Consider the following 19002-nt stretch of genomic DNA (forward strand, 5'->3'; position numbering starts at 1 on the left):
TATTAAAAATATAAAAGTATAATACATTGTTTTTAATAAATTCATTTGTTAGAATAATGTATATGTGATAATACGAGTTCTTGTATTTATTCTTCCTATTTTGTTGTCCATTTAAGGAAGCTACATGGAGTCTCATTGTACTTATTAATTTGAATTTCGCTTTTATTTTATTTATCTCTCATACTTGATATTACATGACTTCAACTATTTTAGTAAATTACCTCAATCTCTCTTTTATTTTGCACTTTTTTGAAACAAAAAAAATAATAATTTCTATTTGAAAACCTACACAAATCTTCCTTTATTTAAAAAATTTACACACCTTTTTTTTAAAAAAAAATACATTACCCAAGAATCTGTTTTTTAAGCATTACAAAAATTTCTCATATTTGATAAATATTTAATTACTAAACTCATACAATAGTAAAAAAAAATTGGAGGGATAAATTATTTTTATATCTCCAAAATAATTAAAATTTAAAACAATATAATTAACCCCAGTTCTTAGAGCTGAATTTAAATATCTATAAATAATAATTTTTTATTAAAAATTATAACATTTATTAAATTTTTATACTTTCAATAAAAATTTATTACTTTTAATTGCTGATGGCTCTTATAATTGATATTAATATTTTCCCACTTAAAATACTTATTATCGAGGAGGAAAATTCCTTAAAAATTATTTTTGAACAATTTAAGGGACATTTGGTGCCTGGTGGCGGTTACTATACTATGTTGCAGTATGATAGCTTCATGAGAAATTAAATGGCCATCCTGTGATGATATTGCTGGTTTCATGATTTGAATACTCCACTGAAGTGCTTGGGTAATGTAATTATTCTAAATTACATCATATGCTTCCGCCATGATTAATACTATAAGCGATGTCCACCCATTAAATGGATGTGCCCCTTTTCCATTTCCGTTAATCTGATCGTACTGTTCCCACAAAAATCCAGTCTTTTGATAATTGCGTACTATATTTCTACAATAAGATGGAAAATATTATTTAAAAGCGATAATCTTAAAACAAGATTACAAAATTACCAAACAAAGTCATACAATACCTAATTAAATTGTTTCTCAATTCTTTGTAGATGGCTTTAGCTCTGTCCTGATATGGTCCGTTCTCTACAACATTGAACCCAAATATTAGTTTCAGTAAGGTATAAATAAAGCAGAATATTTGCAAATATTTTGCCTAGGCATGTTCATATTACCTATAGAGTAATGGTGGAGAGCTGCAAGAATTCTATAATTCATGTTTATCCAAATTGTACCTCTCCAATATGGAGCGTCATGTTCTGTGTTGAATTTCATGTACAAGGTGCTGTGGAAAAATAATTAATTTTGGTTCACTATAATCAGCATATGCTGAGTACAGTAACCCGAATTAAATATATTAAAAGTGGATTAGAGGTAGGTTATAGTGTAGACCTTGTTTTGGCAAGAGAACGTAGCCCATAGTCAGTCCAAAAGAGGTTGTGGTTTGAAATAAGTTGAAGTTGCTTTTCCAGAATCCATGATCCCTGAAAGAGACAGTCACATTAAAATATGATTCTAATCGTGAAATCATTCAACTTAGCATAAGAAAATCATGATATTGAGAATACATGAGTTACTTACAGATGGAATGATCCTCTCCATGAACGGGAATAAACTAACATAACCAATGTGAGGAACCAATCTCAATACAGGCTTCTCCAAAACATCCCGGACAAGCTGGTGAACAGTGTGATTGGCTCCTACCTCCATTTCTTTCCATTTAAGTTGAACCTGGCATGGTTAAGCACGTAAAGAAAATCTCATTCTCAGGCATGATTCTCATGAATAGGGAACCCATGCATTGTTAATCTTGCAACAGTATGCATATTAATACCAAACATAAATAACTAGACAATATACCTTTTCTGTATGATTTCCAAAATCAAAGTAAGCACCGTTTACATCATCAAAATGCATCTGTATGGACATAAGCACAAATTAGGCATGGACATAATTATGGTAACTAATTGACTCTCCTCGAGTGTCACCAAGTAAACATTTGATGCAAGTCAACTACATACTTTGCTTTCAATTTAAAAACCATTGGAAAATAAAAAAAAAATCAGATTATTTTCTCTATATTAAACTATATCAATTATCCACAGTATATTCAGGAATCACGGTTGGAAACTTAAATTGCCAAGAGAGACCATGCAAAAAATATTCCATGTACATGCAATGGGTTCATAATGGAACGTTTCATACATGTATATGCAGGGGTTCTTAAGAAGTTCACATTACTCAATAATTTCATACTAATGAGTTCGAAGAAGGGTTAGACGAGAACCCAAGGTTCCCCCAGATGAGACTCATTTTCATTATATACAGAGAAAAGGAAAAAACTTGTTTGCCAAATTGGAACACTTGATCCTCCATTTTTCAGGAAAAATAAAAAAATAAATAACTAAATGGTCTCCTAAATAAAGAAAAAAAAAACTTCCCCACAAAATAGTAATTTGTTTTCCATGTTATTTTTAATTCTACTAACTTTATAGCTGTATGCACTGTTTTCTTTCCTCTTTCTTTTCTTCCTCCCTTTTATTTCTCTCTCCTATATCTTCACTTCCTTTTACTCCTGTACAAATACAATGCAGCATCACCCAGAGCAAAGAAGTGCAAAAACTCTGAAGAAAGGAAGAGGGAGAGGAGGGGGAGCGGGGGTACCTGGTTCAATAACTCAACATCTGATAGCAATTTAGCAATAGAACCATAATTCTGCATCATTTCGTTCAATATGTCAATTAAATTAGGTGATTTAACTTTCTGCTGCCTATTTTTACCTCAAAAATTTACAATGCATTGCTATATTACTGTTGAATTTATTTTTAAAATTTATACCTTGCCAGGTTTGGTTTCCTTATCCAACAATTCTTCAATGGAATGCATAGCATCTGCTGCCAGTAACATCCAACATCTAAGGTCCAAGTGGCGTTCATCTGCACTAGGGTGTGAAGCACGCGGATAATCATCCAAACCAGAGGACAGTGTCTGAAAAAAATGTCAGAAATAATGTATTTCTGGAACAATTGTCTTCATTAAGGACAACATAATTACAAGTGAACAACATAATGTAATAGCTCAAAGAACAAAATAATTGCAAGTGAAAATTCAGGTTTCAAGCTCATCTGGTGCCTGTGTTTATATGACTTCCTGGTTTTAGTAACAAGAGAGAAAGCCATCCAATAGGCTCAATGTTCTGGAAAAAATAAGTCCTGTTTATCCAGTTAGTACCACCAAATAAATTGACTACCTAGAGCGTAAAAGACAGAAAGTGACAAGAAATCTAGAACAACTGTGTTTGCAGCTCTATGCATATGCAGGTTTTGGCCTGTTGTAATAGCAATCTTTCAATAAATCCCATCTGTGGTTGCCTTACCATTAGCTTCTGTTTGAAGCATGCCAATGGTTGGTATGGTCAAGTTAATCTGCTGAGATATCTATATAGTTCAGATTAAAATTATAGACAATTACCGAAAGAAATGAAAAGTAAATATGAATGCATATTAGAACCTTGGGATTTAACTCAAGTATTGTCCTATTGTCCCGTCCATGCCAATAGTAGCTGCTCATCTGTTTCCCTGATAATAATAATAATAATAATAATAATAATAATGATAAAAAGGGGTCAGAAAGAAAAAATCAATTTCCAGCGCTCAATCAGAGCACAAGTGCATTATAGCATATACCTGACTGAGTTGTATTGAACCACTGGAACCATGCTTCTAATCGAATAAAAGCACGCTCCAGGAATAGAGAGATCTCGGTTTTATCCATTGCAGTAAAGTCATTATTCTTCAAACCATTAATTATATCTACAAAAATAGATTTTTAATGTAGCAGTACTTTTATAGAAACTTCGTATCTGTTATAAAGCATATATAGAAGTTTCCAGCAGCACCAATATATTTCAGCAAGTATTCAACATTACCAATGTTATCCATGCTCCTGATCTAAAGTGGTATTTATAGCTATAATGTACTTCATATAACTAGTCAAACTGTTCATAAATTTATTGCTCAGAAATATCTGAAGCAAATACAGATCAATTATACATAATTCCAAAGTTAAATCAAGAATGTGAAAAGAGAGTTACAAAGATACGTTATCAAGAAGAGAACAAATAACACAGGCAAGAAGTTGCTACCTATCTTCCCTATAGGGAAAAATTAACACATGCAACGAAGCCTTAAGTCATTGCTAGCTTTAACTCAGTAATGGAAACATATTTGTAGCCTTCTTTTTGAAATAATGATTAATAAAACTATATATAGAAAAGATAATATAAAAAGGGAGGGAAATAGAAAAGGAACGTTAACATATACCACTTAAGGCTAAAAACAGAGTCGGAGGATTTCCATTCGTTGGATGCTGAGGAACATATTCCTCTGGGACCCTACTGCAGGTACAGAAGAATCTATGTCAATAGGAAGGCTAATCACTTTAAATTTACTGCAATCACTACATCAAAATGCTCTGTACTACACCTCAGTGCTTCAGCCCCAAGAATTTGTTCACGTGGTATCCATCCATCAACATTCATCAAATCTAACCAGTGTCCAATGATATCCAAAGAAATATGTATATCCCAACGCCTGGTAAATGTGCACAAGTGAATATAAAGCGTATTTACAGATCACAGACTATTTGCTTGTTAAATACTACCAGTAAGTCTTGTGCAGTCGAGAAAATATAACATTTTTCTACACTTAAACAGAATTTCAAACAAGACAAATAATAATAACAATGGTAGTGATGATGGTCATGAAGGATATTATTAGCACAAGAAACTAACCAGATTATAAGTTGATGAAAACCTTCATCCCATAAAAATCCTCTTGGAAAGGAAGATCGACAGGGTACAGCTATGTAAAGCTCAGCAGGCCAATATGATAAATAATTAACATGTTCTCTAAGCTGCAAAGGAAAACAACCCACTGTGTATCTGTCCGAGTTCTAAACTTCTGGTGGCTAATCAAAAGTACAAAAATGACAATATGAATGTGTAAAACGGAAAATAGAAGTCACTGACAGGAATTAATGAGCAAAGCAACACTGTTAGGATGAGAAGTTTATGAGGAATAAGGCAAACTGCTGAAAATTAATACAGACCAAGCAACTGGTTTAGCCAGAATCCTCCTTGTTGGTTAGCAATCCTCTACTCTTTCAATTTTTTTCAATTTTTTCTCATCTCTAAATTTCTTCTTTACAAGAAGAAAATAAAAACATGAAAAATTATGTTCATATTTATGAGAATCATTTGTCATGTTATATGCTGTTGAGGAATGGCATACGCAGACTCCTCAATAAGAACTATAAATAATAAACTAAAGTAACTTACATTAAGGATTCTTGAAAGAGCAATTTTTGACTGACCATAGAAGTAGCCGATGCCACCTAATAAGTTTCCGACAGCAGCCTTACCAACAGGTATGGATTCTGAATTCACCTGAAAATCCACTACTATGATAAAGAATTTATTTCTATTGAGGATAAGCTTCTAACCGAATTTACTCAATCAAATGAAACTTGACACATCAAAAGACCAAACAAGAAGAATAACTCATTGAATTTGAGAGAGTAAAAAAGAACTTAGTACCTTCTCAGCCAAATTGAAAATTTTCTCAAACTTCTCATCAAATGCTTGTTCTTTACATTTCAGTTGATTGGACAGTGAGGTTCCTGGCATCCAGCAGAAGAACACAGTTACACACAGACTTCGCATTAGCAAGTTAATGTCAGTTAGAATAAAATATTCTTTAAATTCAGTAAAGAGTAGCCTTGTTCTTTTTAAAATATGTAATATTTAATGCAAAATAATCCTAAGAGATAAACCAAAAGTTGTTGAACTAAAGAAATAAACACATTGAATTCTAAATTAATTATAGAAGTTATCTGGTTTTTAGGCTAAATTTGAGTACAAACATGAAACATCAAAATGGGTTTCCCCTTAACAAGGAATTTCCTCCTCCAAAGCACCAAAAATAACAAACTAGCACCTTAATTACCTTCTACAAGTCTGTCACACAACCTATATCGCACTACAGCTATCACACACTCACCGTCACATATAACCACCTAATGCGAAGTTAAAATTAAAACAACTGCCTAATAGCTCCTGGCACAAAGTTATGACTGCCTAATTCAAGACTTGACCAATCAAAAGCCAGAGAAATGAATTTGAATGTAAAGTAGACATATCATCCAAATTTCAGTCATGACATTTATTAACATAAATTAGGCACACAATAGTGTATGCTCCTATAACGCCCATCAAATGAAAAGCAATGACCAACTCCTGCAAGGAAGTACAGATAAATATACATGCATATTTTGTACAAACACTATAAAGAAGTGGAAAAAAAAACCTGTAAGCCTACTAACACGCTCTTCCACTCTTGAACTTTCTGAACCAGTTCCAGAGATAAATATAGTATCTAATATGGATGAAAATCCACCAATAATCTGCAGCATGAATAAAAAATGAGCACATATGATAGCAGAACCATAAGAAAAGATGCTTTCAAGAGTAGTTAAAGAGATGGCATGGAAGATATTATTTTAGTGATCATACTAACAAATTTTAAATAAATTAGACATTCATAAATATGTAATCTTATAGCTGACATTTAATTATATTTTAAAAAATGTGATATAAGTTAAAATGAACTTGATTGATGTAGTGCATGTTTGGTCCGACATCCAAAATCTTAATATATGCCTATTTTTAACGCTCGAAAGTCTTGTTATATGTTTGTGTAGTGAAATTTTATGCAAATCCAAGCATACAGGCAGTACGAAGTAGTTTTTAAATTATATGAAATTTTGTTTACTTGATCTACCTAATGAGAGTTTTCAATCCAACAATTAGATTAATGAAATTCAATATCCATAAAAAATAATTAAACAGAGTAAGTGAACCCTCACCAAAGTGAGAGCATTAGAGGAACTAATCTATATCATCCATGAATAGTTGTCTAGATTAACTTTTTCATGTTCTCACCTAATGTGTTCTTAGAAAGATAGAGATAAAGAGAGAGAGAGAGAGAGAACTCAAATTAAACATTAAAATTGTTAAACAAGTCTTAGACCTCCCATTAAGGTACATCATAGGAGAAATAGTGTTAGGTCCAATTCTTGCGGGCCTCCCTCTGTTAATGAAACATTGTATAAAGGAGATTTAGTTATTAGTTGGGGAGTTATATTGGTTTAAATAGAATGTAGGAAGGAAAGGGAGTTTGTTCTTGAGAAAGTGTAAGAGAAGAGAGTTGAGGAGAGACAAAGACTAGATTCTCAAAGTCCTAGATATCTGTAATCATCCATTCAGATTCTATCTTCTAATAGAAACCATTATTCCAAAGAAGAATTCACCGATAAAGATATTGTCATTTTTTGTATATCGACTTTTCTTATTTGATAAAGTTCCCAATAGAGTCTTACAAAAGTGTATATGCTCTATTACCTGAAAAACTAACACATTTGGAGAATCATCTGATGAATCGGACAGTTGCAGTTGGGCATGCTTTTTTATCTACTAAGACATGCACATAAGAAGTGATGTCAAGGCAAAACCCAAAATAAATGAATAAGTAAGTAATCTCCATAACCACATAATCTTGCAGCACATGAAAAATTATATGACCATATAAATTGAATTGAAATACCCAAACATACTTGTGATGCAAGATTTTCTTCAACAAGATCAGATAAATTGTGAAAGTGTGGTGTATGAAATCCAGAATAATGCAGCTCCAAATCATCCTAAACAAAAAGCAATCGGAAAGTGAATAACGGGTTACTATCAAGCATAAGGTTATAGATTGTTAACATTAGGGAAGGAGAGGAAAAGGTTTATGAGCTAATCAAAGGTCAAAGGAAAAAGGTCTGGAAATTTTGAACTCGGTAGTTAAAATACTAAATAAGGACGTGTTATACTTTAAAATTTGGAGATTCGTAGTCATAGGTTTATCATATTATTGAATTGTTTCGAAAAACGAAACAGGAATTGTGGTCTGGACTCTAATTCAAGGAAGTGTAGTTAGACTAGTTACCCATAAACACCAAAAAATGTAGTACAAGTAACATAATCCTAGCATTACCTTAGATTTTAAATGTAGCTGCCAATCTCCAATGTCTGCTCGAGAGCCAGATGCAAGCAAAGAATCCTCATGAATGTTCAGTTTTTCTCTACTTAAATTTAGAACATTACCACCTTCATCAGCCAAATAGAAAAAAAGCTGGGCACCTCTCCCAAAATCCTCATTCCACTTGGACCTGAGGTTGGACCACAAGAACAAAGGCACTCAATAAAAGTTACTAAATAGAACAACACTATGATGCACAGACTCATATAAGGAAACTAGAAATTTAAGCAGAAATATTACAATGAATGTTATCAGGTTGAATGTTATCATTAATTCAGCAAATAAGTCAAACCAAAAGCTATAAGTTACTTAAAATTAACCAGTGCCATGAGTGCATCTCTAACTTCAACAGACCAACTAGCATCTACAATGCAATGAGAAAAAACTACAAACAAAATTACTCTGCCCCAATACTTATATGAAAGTGATTTGAAGTTGATAACATCACTTACTTATCAATTTGTGCATTAATTCGAACAACCCAATCCCCTCCATAACCACTGCCTTCCTCTATTGACTTTAAAAACTCAGTAGTTAAGGTCATGCCATAGTCAATCAGTACTTGATGTCCAAAATCACGTCCATTGTGCTTTGTCCAACCATAAGTACTTAGGCCATCCTCTTCTCTGCAAACATGACGTAAGTGATATCTGCCGTCCTTTACATCAATCCACATTACTCCAGCAATTAAAGACTTTGGAGTCCTGAAATCCAAACACCACCCGCCCCAAAATTATAAAACAAACAAACAAAATGTGATAATGCTTGCTTGCTGAGTCAAATGTTGTTAACCATTTCTAGTGTATGATGCACAATTTGCAGGCATAAATCAGTCAAATTCTATACAACTGAAAAACAAAAACAAAAAAAAATTCAATTGGGCATCATCATCAACACTACAATTTGTGGTTATGAAACAAAAATTACATAATGATTACTGTTATAATTAATTATGAAATTAATTTGATATTTAGATACAATAATAATTTATTTTCATTTGAATTATTTAATTTTATAGAAAGATTAAAAAAAGTTATTTGTAGAAGCTGATTTTATATCTTAAACAATTATTTATTGAGAATAAAATAGAAAAATAAAGAGTTTAATCGGTTTTAGAAAATATTTTTATCTAATTTTTTGTTTCACTTTTAGGTACAAATATGTCATTTTATTTACATTTTTTCAATTTTCAAAGGTTTATATAATAAATAAGAAATAAAATAGACAATATTTTATAAAATAAATAAACCCAAAATTTATCTAAAAAATAATATAATAACTTTTAATTATAAATTCTAAATTTTTTGCATGTGATTGAAGAAAAAATATATATCATTTTGATAATTTGCCAAACATATATATATATTTTTAGGAAAAAGGTTTTCAACCTTAAAAAAAGCTTATCCAAAATTAATCATATCCAAACATGTTTAGAATACAATTCCTCTAATTGATGGTGTTTAAAATAAAATAATAATAATAATAATAATACATTTATCTTTGAGTTAAATTAAAATGTTAAATAAACTTAAGGTGTGTTTTATGGTACTCTGAAATTTTTATATGAATAACGTACTCAAAAAATTTATACTAATAAAAAATAGTCACTTTAAATTTATATTATTTACTACATAATCTTATTATTATTATTATTATTATTATTATTATTATTATTATTATTATTATTATTATTATTATATTTTATTTTTTATATTTTTTATAATTTTTTAGTTTTGAATAAAATATAATTCATATTTAAATAATTTTTATTTATTATAAATAAAAAATTTATAACATAATATATTAATAAAATATTATTATTTCATTTTTAAATTATAATTTGTTTAGTTTTAATGTAAATATAATAATTTATTATTAAATAAATTTATTATTTAAACACATATCTAAATATTACTAATTAAAATTTTTCATGTATGGTATACTAAAAATTTTCAAGAGTATCACATAATTTATCTAAACGTAATTCGTTTTAAATTCAATATATTCTTACTTTCTCGTTTTACATGTTACATAATTATAAAAAAATTCAAGTCTGCTTGCAGCTTGAAGCACCAAAATAGTTACGTTGTCATTTCGCTGCAAATAAAATAAGTATATGTTTGAATATGATTATTTTTCAGAACAAATTTAATGTTAAAATATTTTTCCAACAGAATATTTTATTATAAATAAAATTTTCAAAATTAAAATTTAAAAAATAACATACAATTCTTAGAAAACATTTAATTTTTTATTTTATCTCAAAAAATTAATTACTTTATATTTAAGATCAACTATAAAATAATTTTCAAACTTTTTTAAACCATAAACAGTAATTTTGTTAGATATTTTTTCTTGGACTTAAACAGTATTCCTTCCTGTCTTTTTAATTAAAAAATAAATATAATTATTTTTTATGAGAAATAAAAAATCATTTCAATACATTGATTATTAATTTTTATGTTTTTATTTATTATAATATTTATGCTAAAAATGCATTCACATGTTATCTTTATAAACAAATATATTGATTCATTTAATGTATAAATTGTCAATCATTTATTGTTATAAATATTTTAAAATACACTATAATTTTTATGATATACAATTATTTTTATTAAATTTAACAAAAAATAGAAATTATTGTTAATTTTCAGTTTTTAGAGTTAAATTTAAGAATTTATCATAAAAAAATACATATTTATTATATTAAATTTATAAGAAAATAATGAATATTTTATTAATGAAATTTTACTAATAAAAAAAGCCATAAATAATTAATTTCCTGTGAAAAGAGAAGATGAATTACGATGTTATGGAGTAAGATGATTTTATAATTGGTACCTGGCGCGAATTCCCAGATAGAGCTGAGGGCGATAAGTTCCCCAATACAGCCTCTCCTTGTGACCACCTTCGAACTGCCCCCAACACCCACTCATTCTCAAAATCATCCAATTTCCAAAATTAAAAAAAATAAAAGACTAATTTTAATAATACATTTTCTAACACTTTTTTTATTATTAATTAAAATTTATTAACAATTTCAAAAATTATATAAAATTTTCTCCTTTTTTTCATTTTTAAATTATTAATTTTTTCTCGTATCTTGCGCAAAATAAAAATAAAAAGTTGAAAATTGACCTGAGGAAGGTCCATAATCTTCGGGGCAGGAAACGGCGTCACAACGCGAGGAAGCTCGTATTCTGCGGCGGAATTGGAGACGAGATGGAGAAAGACGACGGCAGCCACCACCACTTTCAGATCCCTTCTCTCTCTGTGCCAATCCATTTTCGGATAATTTTGGAGAACACTAATCACTCATTATATTATATCTCCATCAATCTTCGTCCCTTTCATTTCAAATTAACCACCAAGGATTCAAGCAAATTATTTCTAAATTTTTTATTAGAAATGAATAAGATAGAAAAAATAACAATCATGCTTGATCATGTTTTGTGATAATTTTCGTGTACATTTTATGGATTTTTTAACACCCGATAAAATAAGAAACTATCTCTGGCTTGGAACTAACAAACAATAAATTCCGTATATAAAAATAAATAGCAGATAATAAGCAACAAAAAGTTTTTGTCGTAACTCAACTAATCGTATTATCTCTCAAAATTCATTCAATGTTATTTTTAAAATAATTTAAAAATATGATGAGACATGTTTAATATTTTTAACAATAAATATGGACATATATTTAAAAAAATAAAAACTTTTTTCTCTATTTTTCTCAAGTTGCCATAGTGAAAAGGCTTTAAAAATTAAAATAAGCAAACATTTTGATATTTCACATCGTTAAAAGGGTACACAAATTCAATACGACTTGGCCTTCCGTGTGGTTGAAAAGATGCATGCAAGTGCATTTCGTGTTACTTTTAACCAAATAATTATTAAACTTGTTAATCCACTTTTTATATAATAGAATAGTCACTAATTTAAGAATGAAACGATGTTTTAATATTTTTTTAGTACGTGTAATTTTATTATGTCTATATTTATTTAAAATTCATAAAGTAATAATTTTTTCAAAGTTGTCTTTTTGCATTAAGAAAGCAGCTTGAGCTGTATACAGACTTTTATAAAGGAATTATAATATGAAATATTTATAAAAAAAATTTAGAAGTAAGAAAACTAGTGAAACTGATAAAATTTGAAAATTTTTACAATAATAATAATAATAATCTGAAAATCATCGAACTAAGCTCTTCCTCACTACTCCCTGTTGCACCTCAACCTCAAGCTTAGGCTTTGCACGCTCATACTCTATGACATACATTACAAGTCATATATAAATATAATTCCACAAATTTCATTGCAGTGACATTGGCATGCAAGTGTCGAATAGCTTAAAAAATATATATTTCAATTTACATGCATTACAAATCCAAAGAAAGTGAGCTTGCTTGAATTTCAGGTATCTATGGACTAAGAAGAGACGAAATGTGTCAGTGGGCCTTAACCTGGCAGTTCGAAGAGAAATGGGCCATGCACTGGCCTTGTTCCGAAACTTCTGATTTGTGGGTACATCTCAAAACCCAACAAAACCAATTAATGCATGTTTACATTTTCTACACTTTCAATCTTAATATATTTTCACATTCACGTTTTTCTTACATTACTGTGAAAAAATGTATAAATAAAATTTATGTAAATATATTTTCACATTCATATTTTTTTACATTACTGTAAAAATATTTTATAGATAAAATTTATTTAAATACTTGAACTAACTGAGGTTACTTTCATTTATTGGAGGATAAAGATAATAATTTTAGAGGTCATAAAACAAATCACCTGACTCAGTACTGACTTCAAGTCTCATTAAGCCGAGTTAAAAAAAAAATATTCAAACTAAAAAAAAGTCCTAACTTGATCCAAAAACACATTATATATAATTAGATAGATAAGGGTGGTTACTAATTAAAATTCAGTATTGAAATCTTATATTTTAGCTAGTTAAACCGACTTAATTGGACCAAATTGTTTTCTCATTGTTGAATAATTTAAAGGAGTATATTATCTACCATGAATATGTGGATCAATCGATAAAAATAGAGATTGTTTGTGATTTAAAAAACAAAATTCTTGACACTCCTTTAATTAAATGAAATTGTTTTTGGTCCATATTTGGATTTTGCTGGTGCATAGAACCCCACGTTTCCCTGGTTATCTTTGAAGTAACAATAAGATAGAAGGTTTCTAAATCATGGGTTGGGTATCTCGGATTCTGACCAATTACGTAATAACTGGAGTGGGTTGATACGAGACCAGTTGGGCTTACGTGGGGGGACTCCGAGAAATGCTGAACATGTTAAAAGGTCTTACTTGAAAACATTCATTATGCATGGATTTTGGGGTAGTGCATGTAAACCAACTACTAACATTATGGGTTTCAGTGGTCGTGTACTAAAGAGTTAGCTGGATTCTTTTTTCCAATGGTGTTATAGCTTTCATGCATGGAACGTGGTCTCTACTACCTCTGTTTGTAATAGACAATCATGTGCACTCCATGACCCATCATTAATTCCATTCTACAAAGTAGGACATGCTGCTATTTTTTATTGGTTTTGGTCAAATGAAAACAATAACAACTGAGTTTTACTAGTTGTTCATACCTTTCATCCAAAAGGGGAATGTTTATCAACTTTTTAGCGGCAGTTTTGTGGACATAGTTTTTAAGGTGGATTTTAACTTCTTAAAGGCAGTGAGTTTTATTAAAAGAATTATTCTTTTTATATTTTAATGTAATAGTTTTTTATACATGTTTATTGATTTTAATTACTTAAAATCAAATTTACAGACTGATATGAATCATTTTCTTCTAATAATGAAAATAATATTCTTCACGCAGTTTTTTAAACATCCATCAAATAATAAATAAGCATTCCTTAATCCTTTAAAACAATTTAAACTTTGCACGAAGCACTTACAAAATTATTCAAGCAGTTTTTCTTTTTAAGTAGAACAGATCGAATATGAATTTATTCAAATTCTACCAATTTATTCTTGATGACTGACACATAATATCTTTCTTTTTCATTTTTTTTTAATACTAAGGTGAGTTGTGGAGGAAGCATAAATGATAAAAGCCACCTTACGAGAAAAAGTAGAGGTGGGCATGGAAAGAAAGCAAACGTAGATAGAGCATTGCGGATTGTCTTACGATTTTAAACTGATTATATATAATATTGTTTGTATTCAATAAGCAAATAATACAGTAAGGGGTACAAAAGTACTCCAACTTGTTCACAATATTTTGAGAGATGTCCTGTTTATTGTCCCGTAATTTGCAATGCATATGATACTAGACCAAGGTACTACATAAAAAACGTAAGATTTTCTACAACATATATAGCTGAGACCCATGACCAAGTCATAGATTTAATCAACTCTAGCATGTGTACAAGGTTAGCTAAGGGCTGGTCTTTAAATTTAAATGCTAAATCGTTGTTGGATAATCAAAAAGACCAAATAACATAAAGCCACATGATATGTTTAAATTATGTGATATTTGAATATCACTATTAGTTATTCACAGTATCAAATGATGTTGGCTATAATGTTGTTTTCGGCGTTTGGAAGAAGAACTAAGCCAAAACCAAGCCATACATATACATGTATCCAAACTTGATATTCTGTTCTTAGGCAAATTAAAGAACAAAATAATGGTAACCCTTTATTTGTTAGAACTAGACCTTCGATTGTTGTGGAATTGGGTTAGAGAATATTAATTATCAAATTTATTGAATTAGTTAAAACTAATTATATAATTTATTAATTCAATTTTAAATTTTTTTAAAGTTATGGGAAATCAAGAAAGTTGAAGAAATCATCAAATTCGATTGGTGAAATCGTCAATTTGAAATGTTAATTTTAAAATAAAAAGTGAAATATTATTATAGTATTTAAATATATATATAAAAAAGTGAAAAAATGAATAAAAATATTAGATGACCGAAAAAAGGGTTATGCTGCGGAGAGGCTTATCCATATGGAGAAGTGGGTTCCTTCTTTGAATTCACGATGATTTTAATAATTAATAATGATATTGTTAGGTAGTGTCATTTTCATAGTTTGGCACATATATTAAGGACAAATGCGCAGTGACTATGGTTGTATTTTGCTTCTACCTATCGCAAGACCTCTATGTGCTCCACGTGTAGGAGACAGATGCATTATATACATCTATTTAGATACATTATGCGCACATTAATTTGTTTTAGAATTTGGTTTTCCCTGCCACTTGTCCTTAATTGGTTATTCACAATGGCAACTGTATTCTATTTTTTATAAATCTTAGTTGACAATAAATAATACACTTAAAAAGACATCAATATTTTATTAAACATAAATTTAGAAAAATTAAAGACTAATATATGAACAAATCACCTAAATTTTAAAGGGGTAAATTATATTTGTTTCTTTTCTTTTCTACAACTTATTTAAAACAATTTCAGAACGTCCATCACCAGTGATACATATTTTTCATACCAAAATGATTTTACTTAGTATTGTTTCATTTTAGGTTTGAGAGAGTTTTACGAGCTCTCGCGAGTTATCAATTAGTTTTGTTTAATTATATTTGTAATCTTTCTAGTTTAATCTATGCGTATTTTTTGAATCTAAGTTTTATATATTTATTATTTTTTTTATGTTTAAAATTTTCATTTTGTTTCTAGAGATTATAAGAATTTTGTGATAGCTTTATGATATAAATTATTTTAAAATGTTTATAAATTAAATATCTGTAAAAAAATTGATAAAACTTTAATAGTTTTTTTAAGATGTTAGATTAGGGTTTCAATAATTTTGTGTAAAAAAATTAATTTAATTGTAAATATTTTGAGTAAAATGAGATTTTCATAATTTTAAAAAAATAACAAAAAAATTATTTAAATTTTTTTAAAATAAATGGACTTATTTAACTAAAAAAATTAATAAAATAAAATACATAGAATTTAATCTAGAAAAGAAAAAGATTGAAATAGACTATATTTTTCTTATTGGTACGAAACTCTATTTGTATGATTAATCAATCGTTTTGTATATTTGTATTATTAGAGCAGCTTTGTTATGAAATTGTTTATGTATTATAATTATTATTTGATAAGATATGTATTAAATAAAAATCTGCATGTATTTATTATCTTAAAATTATAAAGAAAATACTTAATATTCCTTATTTGATAAATAAGAAAACTTGTAAATATTTGAAAAAAATAAAGAAATTTATTCTTTCATCATATGATTCCTAAATGGCCTCCTCTGTCTATGCAGTTAGGGATAGGCAACGAAATTAACGGCTTTGTTGACTTACGATCGAGATACGTTAGTTATCACTCATTCACTCTTGCCTCTTAATTACTTTAATACTATTTTTTTAAAAGAAAATGATAGACATCGGTTATGAAATTAAATTTTTTTATTAACAATATACTAATAATTTTATTTTAAAATTTTAATGATTTTAATATAATTTTTAATAAGTTTATTATTTAGTAATTTTTAACTTAGATTTTAAAGATTTTAAACCCTTAAATTTGAACGCTTTGTCCATAGACTTGTGTATGCTCTCGAATTACTTAATTGACGCCACATAATAATCACTTTAGAGGAAATTGTCCGATCTGCGTCAATATTTAAAAATGTTGGGACTTGGTCACATCTTCATTGTCTTCAAAGTGTAGGCATGTGCATGGAAAGCTTTCAATTTCAAACACATTGTCAACTTCTATATTTGCTACTTTGCTCCAATTTCCCCCAATCCATGCCTTATTTGTCTGGGATAAGAATATCAACTTCTCTTTAACTCAACGTTAACTATGCCAACACTTTTATTTTTTTAAACGATAAATTATATTTATCTTTTTATTTTTCATTTTGACAAATTTTCAATTGTTCCTATGATTATCTAGCTAATCACATCATAATTTTTTTTTGGGTAAAAAGATAAAATAAAAAGCGAACTAAGAACGAAAATAAATAATTTCTAAAGAATCCCCAAACAAGAAATTACGCAGTTGAGATTTGAGACTGAGGACTCTAATTCTGGTTGAAATTAAATTTAAAGCAAAATAAGTTAATATTTAAAACTTCTACATTTAAAATAAATTTATAATAAAATTTAGTATATATATATATATTGTTTACAGTGAAGTGTTTTTTAAATGCTTGTCTAGATTATAATCAACATTAATTTAATTTTAATCAATATCACATTTACAGTATCATAATTTATATTTAAATTTTTTATATCAAACACTATTTTAATAAAATAAATTTTGTTCGAATGATTTAAATTAAAGTTACGTTTGAATGCATAATTACTAAAAAAGTTTTTTTATAATAAAATATTAAAATGTTGATGCGTTATAAACTATAACGATATTTTTGTCAATCTGTATGAACATATATTTCTTTCATCGCAAAAACAGTAAAATGTTAATAACTTAAAACTCTATTTTAGATCAAATAAGATTTTACTTGAAAAGTATGTCAAATATATTTGTACAGAAAATTTTATAAAAGTAATTAAATACTTTTATAAGTTTTTTTATTTGTTGTGTAATTTTTTTAAATTTATTTTAATAGGCTATTTGATATAATTTATTAATTTTTTAAAAATTTATTTTAGTAATATTCATATTCATATTAAATTTAAAATATAAATTATCGTTTCAAATATTAAATAAATTGTATACTCAATACCTTGTAACTTTTTTTTATATAAAAATGAAAAAAAATAAAATATGGTATTTAAAAAATATATAAAAACATAAAATTTGTTTTAAAATTACCAGTAGCAATTAATCGTCGGAGCCTTTTTTTGTTCTTTTAAAAATTGTCACTTGTATTTTTTATTTAATATTTTTAATTATTTTTTCAAAATCATTACCAACAAATTTTTGACATTTTATAATTTTCAATAATTTCTTAAAAATCGTTATTAATAAATTTTGAAATTTTATAAATTTTTATTATTCTATCGTTATTTACACTAAAATTAGTCATTGATAATTTTATTATTTTTATATATTTTTAAAATATTATATTTTAGTATATATAATTGCTAAATTTTATATATTAAAAAAATTCCACACCTTATTTGGTTTTAGATAGGTTTAAGCGTGAAATTAAATAAATATACCGTCGGTCAATACTGTTAATCATCAATGTGTCTCTCAAAAGTTGAAATATATTTTCCTAACATCAAATTGATGGTAATACCAATGATTTTTATGAATCTCATGACATCTTCAATAGTTTTGTTTTTCTTCCACTAAACATTAAAAAATTAATAATTTTGTCTTCTTACTATTTCGAGTAAGTAAAGGGATTCTTTAGAATAACTACCGTTAGATGCTATTATTAGGTTTAGATAATATTATAACACCATATAATTTTTTTTTAGAGATATTTTACAAACGTACTATTTTTTTAACATTATCGTGTCGAGAAAAAGTTCAATTTAACCCATTAAAGATATATGAATTACTATAATATTTTTTAAAAAACTTTGATATTCAAAATAGTTTATTTTAGTCTTCACTTTAATATTTTTTTTTAAGATTTAACTTATTATTAAATTATTCATTCAAATATTTTTGTCGTTACGTAATAGTTGAATTGATAATAAAATTTTAGATTGATTTAATATTTTGACTACTTAAAACTACCGAAGACAATTTAGTATATATTTTTTAAAGGATTAATATAATAATACATGTAAGCTTAAAGAATTAAAATATTATTTTTTAATAAAGTTATTTACAACGGTATCTATAAATTTTTCAAAAATATTATA

General features: G+C 27.8%; 1 protein-coding gene across 1 annotated transcript; it reads right to left on the bottom strand.

The window, feature by feature from the left end:
• Positions 1-796: 796 nt before the first annotated feature.
• On the bottom strand, positions 797-11477 carry LOC113855839 (mannosyl-oligosaccharide glucosidase GCS1-like). Its single transcript, XM_027487468.1, has 22 exons — positions 11331-11477; positions 11034-11107; positions 8642-8893; positions 8145-8319; positions 7720-7806; positions 7508-7576; positions 6414-6510; positions 5645-5727; positions 5387-5494; positions 4841-4962; positions 4533-4640; positions 4371-4444; positions 3735-3860; positions 3559-3626; positions 2887-3036; positions 2713-2763; positions 1909-1965; positions 1630-1779; positions 1441-1532; positions 1224-1333; positions 1071-1134; positions 797-988 (listed from the first exon to the last, which is right to left on the bottom strand). Exons 1-22 carry the CDS (start codon positions 11475-11477, stop codon positions 844-846), a joined length of 2409 nt encoding a protein of 802 aa, XP_027343269.1. The 3' UTR covers positions 797-843.
• Between the last annotated feature and the right edge of the window lie 7525 nt (positions 11478-19002).

Source organism: Abrus precatorius, unplaced genomic scaffold (genome assembly GCF_003935025.1).
Source record: "Abrus precatorius isolate BTA unplaced genomic scaffold, Abrus_2018 Scaffold11, whole genome shotgun sequence".
Lineage (NCBI taxonomy): Eukaryota > Viridiplantae > Streptophyta > Magnoliopsida > Fabales > Fabaceae > Abrus > Abrus precatorius.

What these genes read in the sequence shown, in the direction of transcription:
- LOC113855839 (XM_027487468.1), bottom strand. Translation starts at nt 11,477, where the DNA reads ATGGATTGGCACAGAGAGAGAAGGGATCTGAAAGTGGTGGTGGCTGCC. An exon ending in AGATTATGGACCTTCCTCAG is followed by an intron (nt 11,108 to 11,330) that starts GTCAATTTTCAA and finishes TGTTGGGGGCAG; the next exon opens with TTCGAAGGTGGTCACAAGGA. An exon ending in CAAATGTGTTAGTTTTTCAG is followed by an intron (nt 6,511 to 7,507) that starts GTAATAGAGCAT and finishes TTCATGCTGCAG; the next exon opens with ATTATTGGTGGATTTTCATC.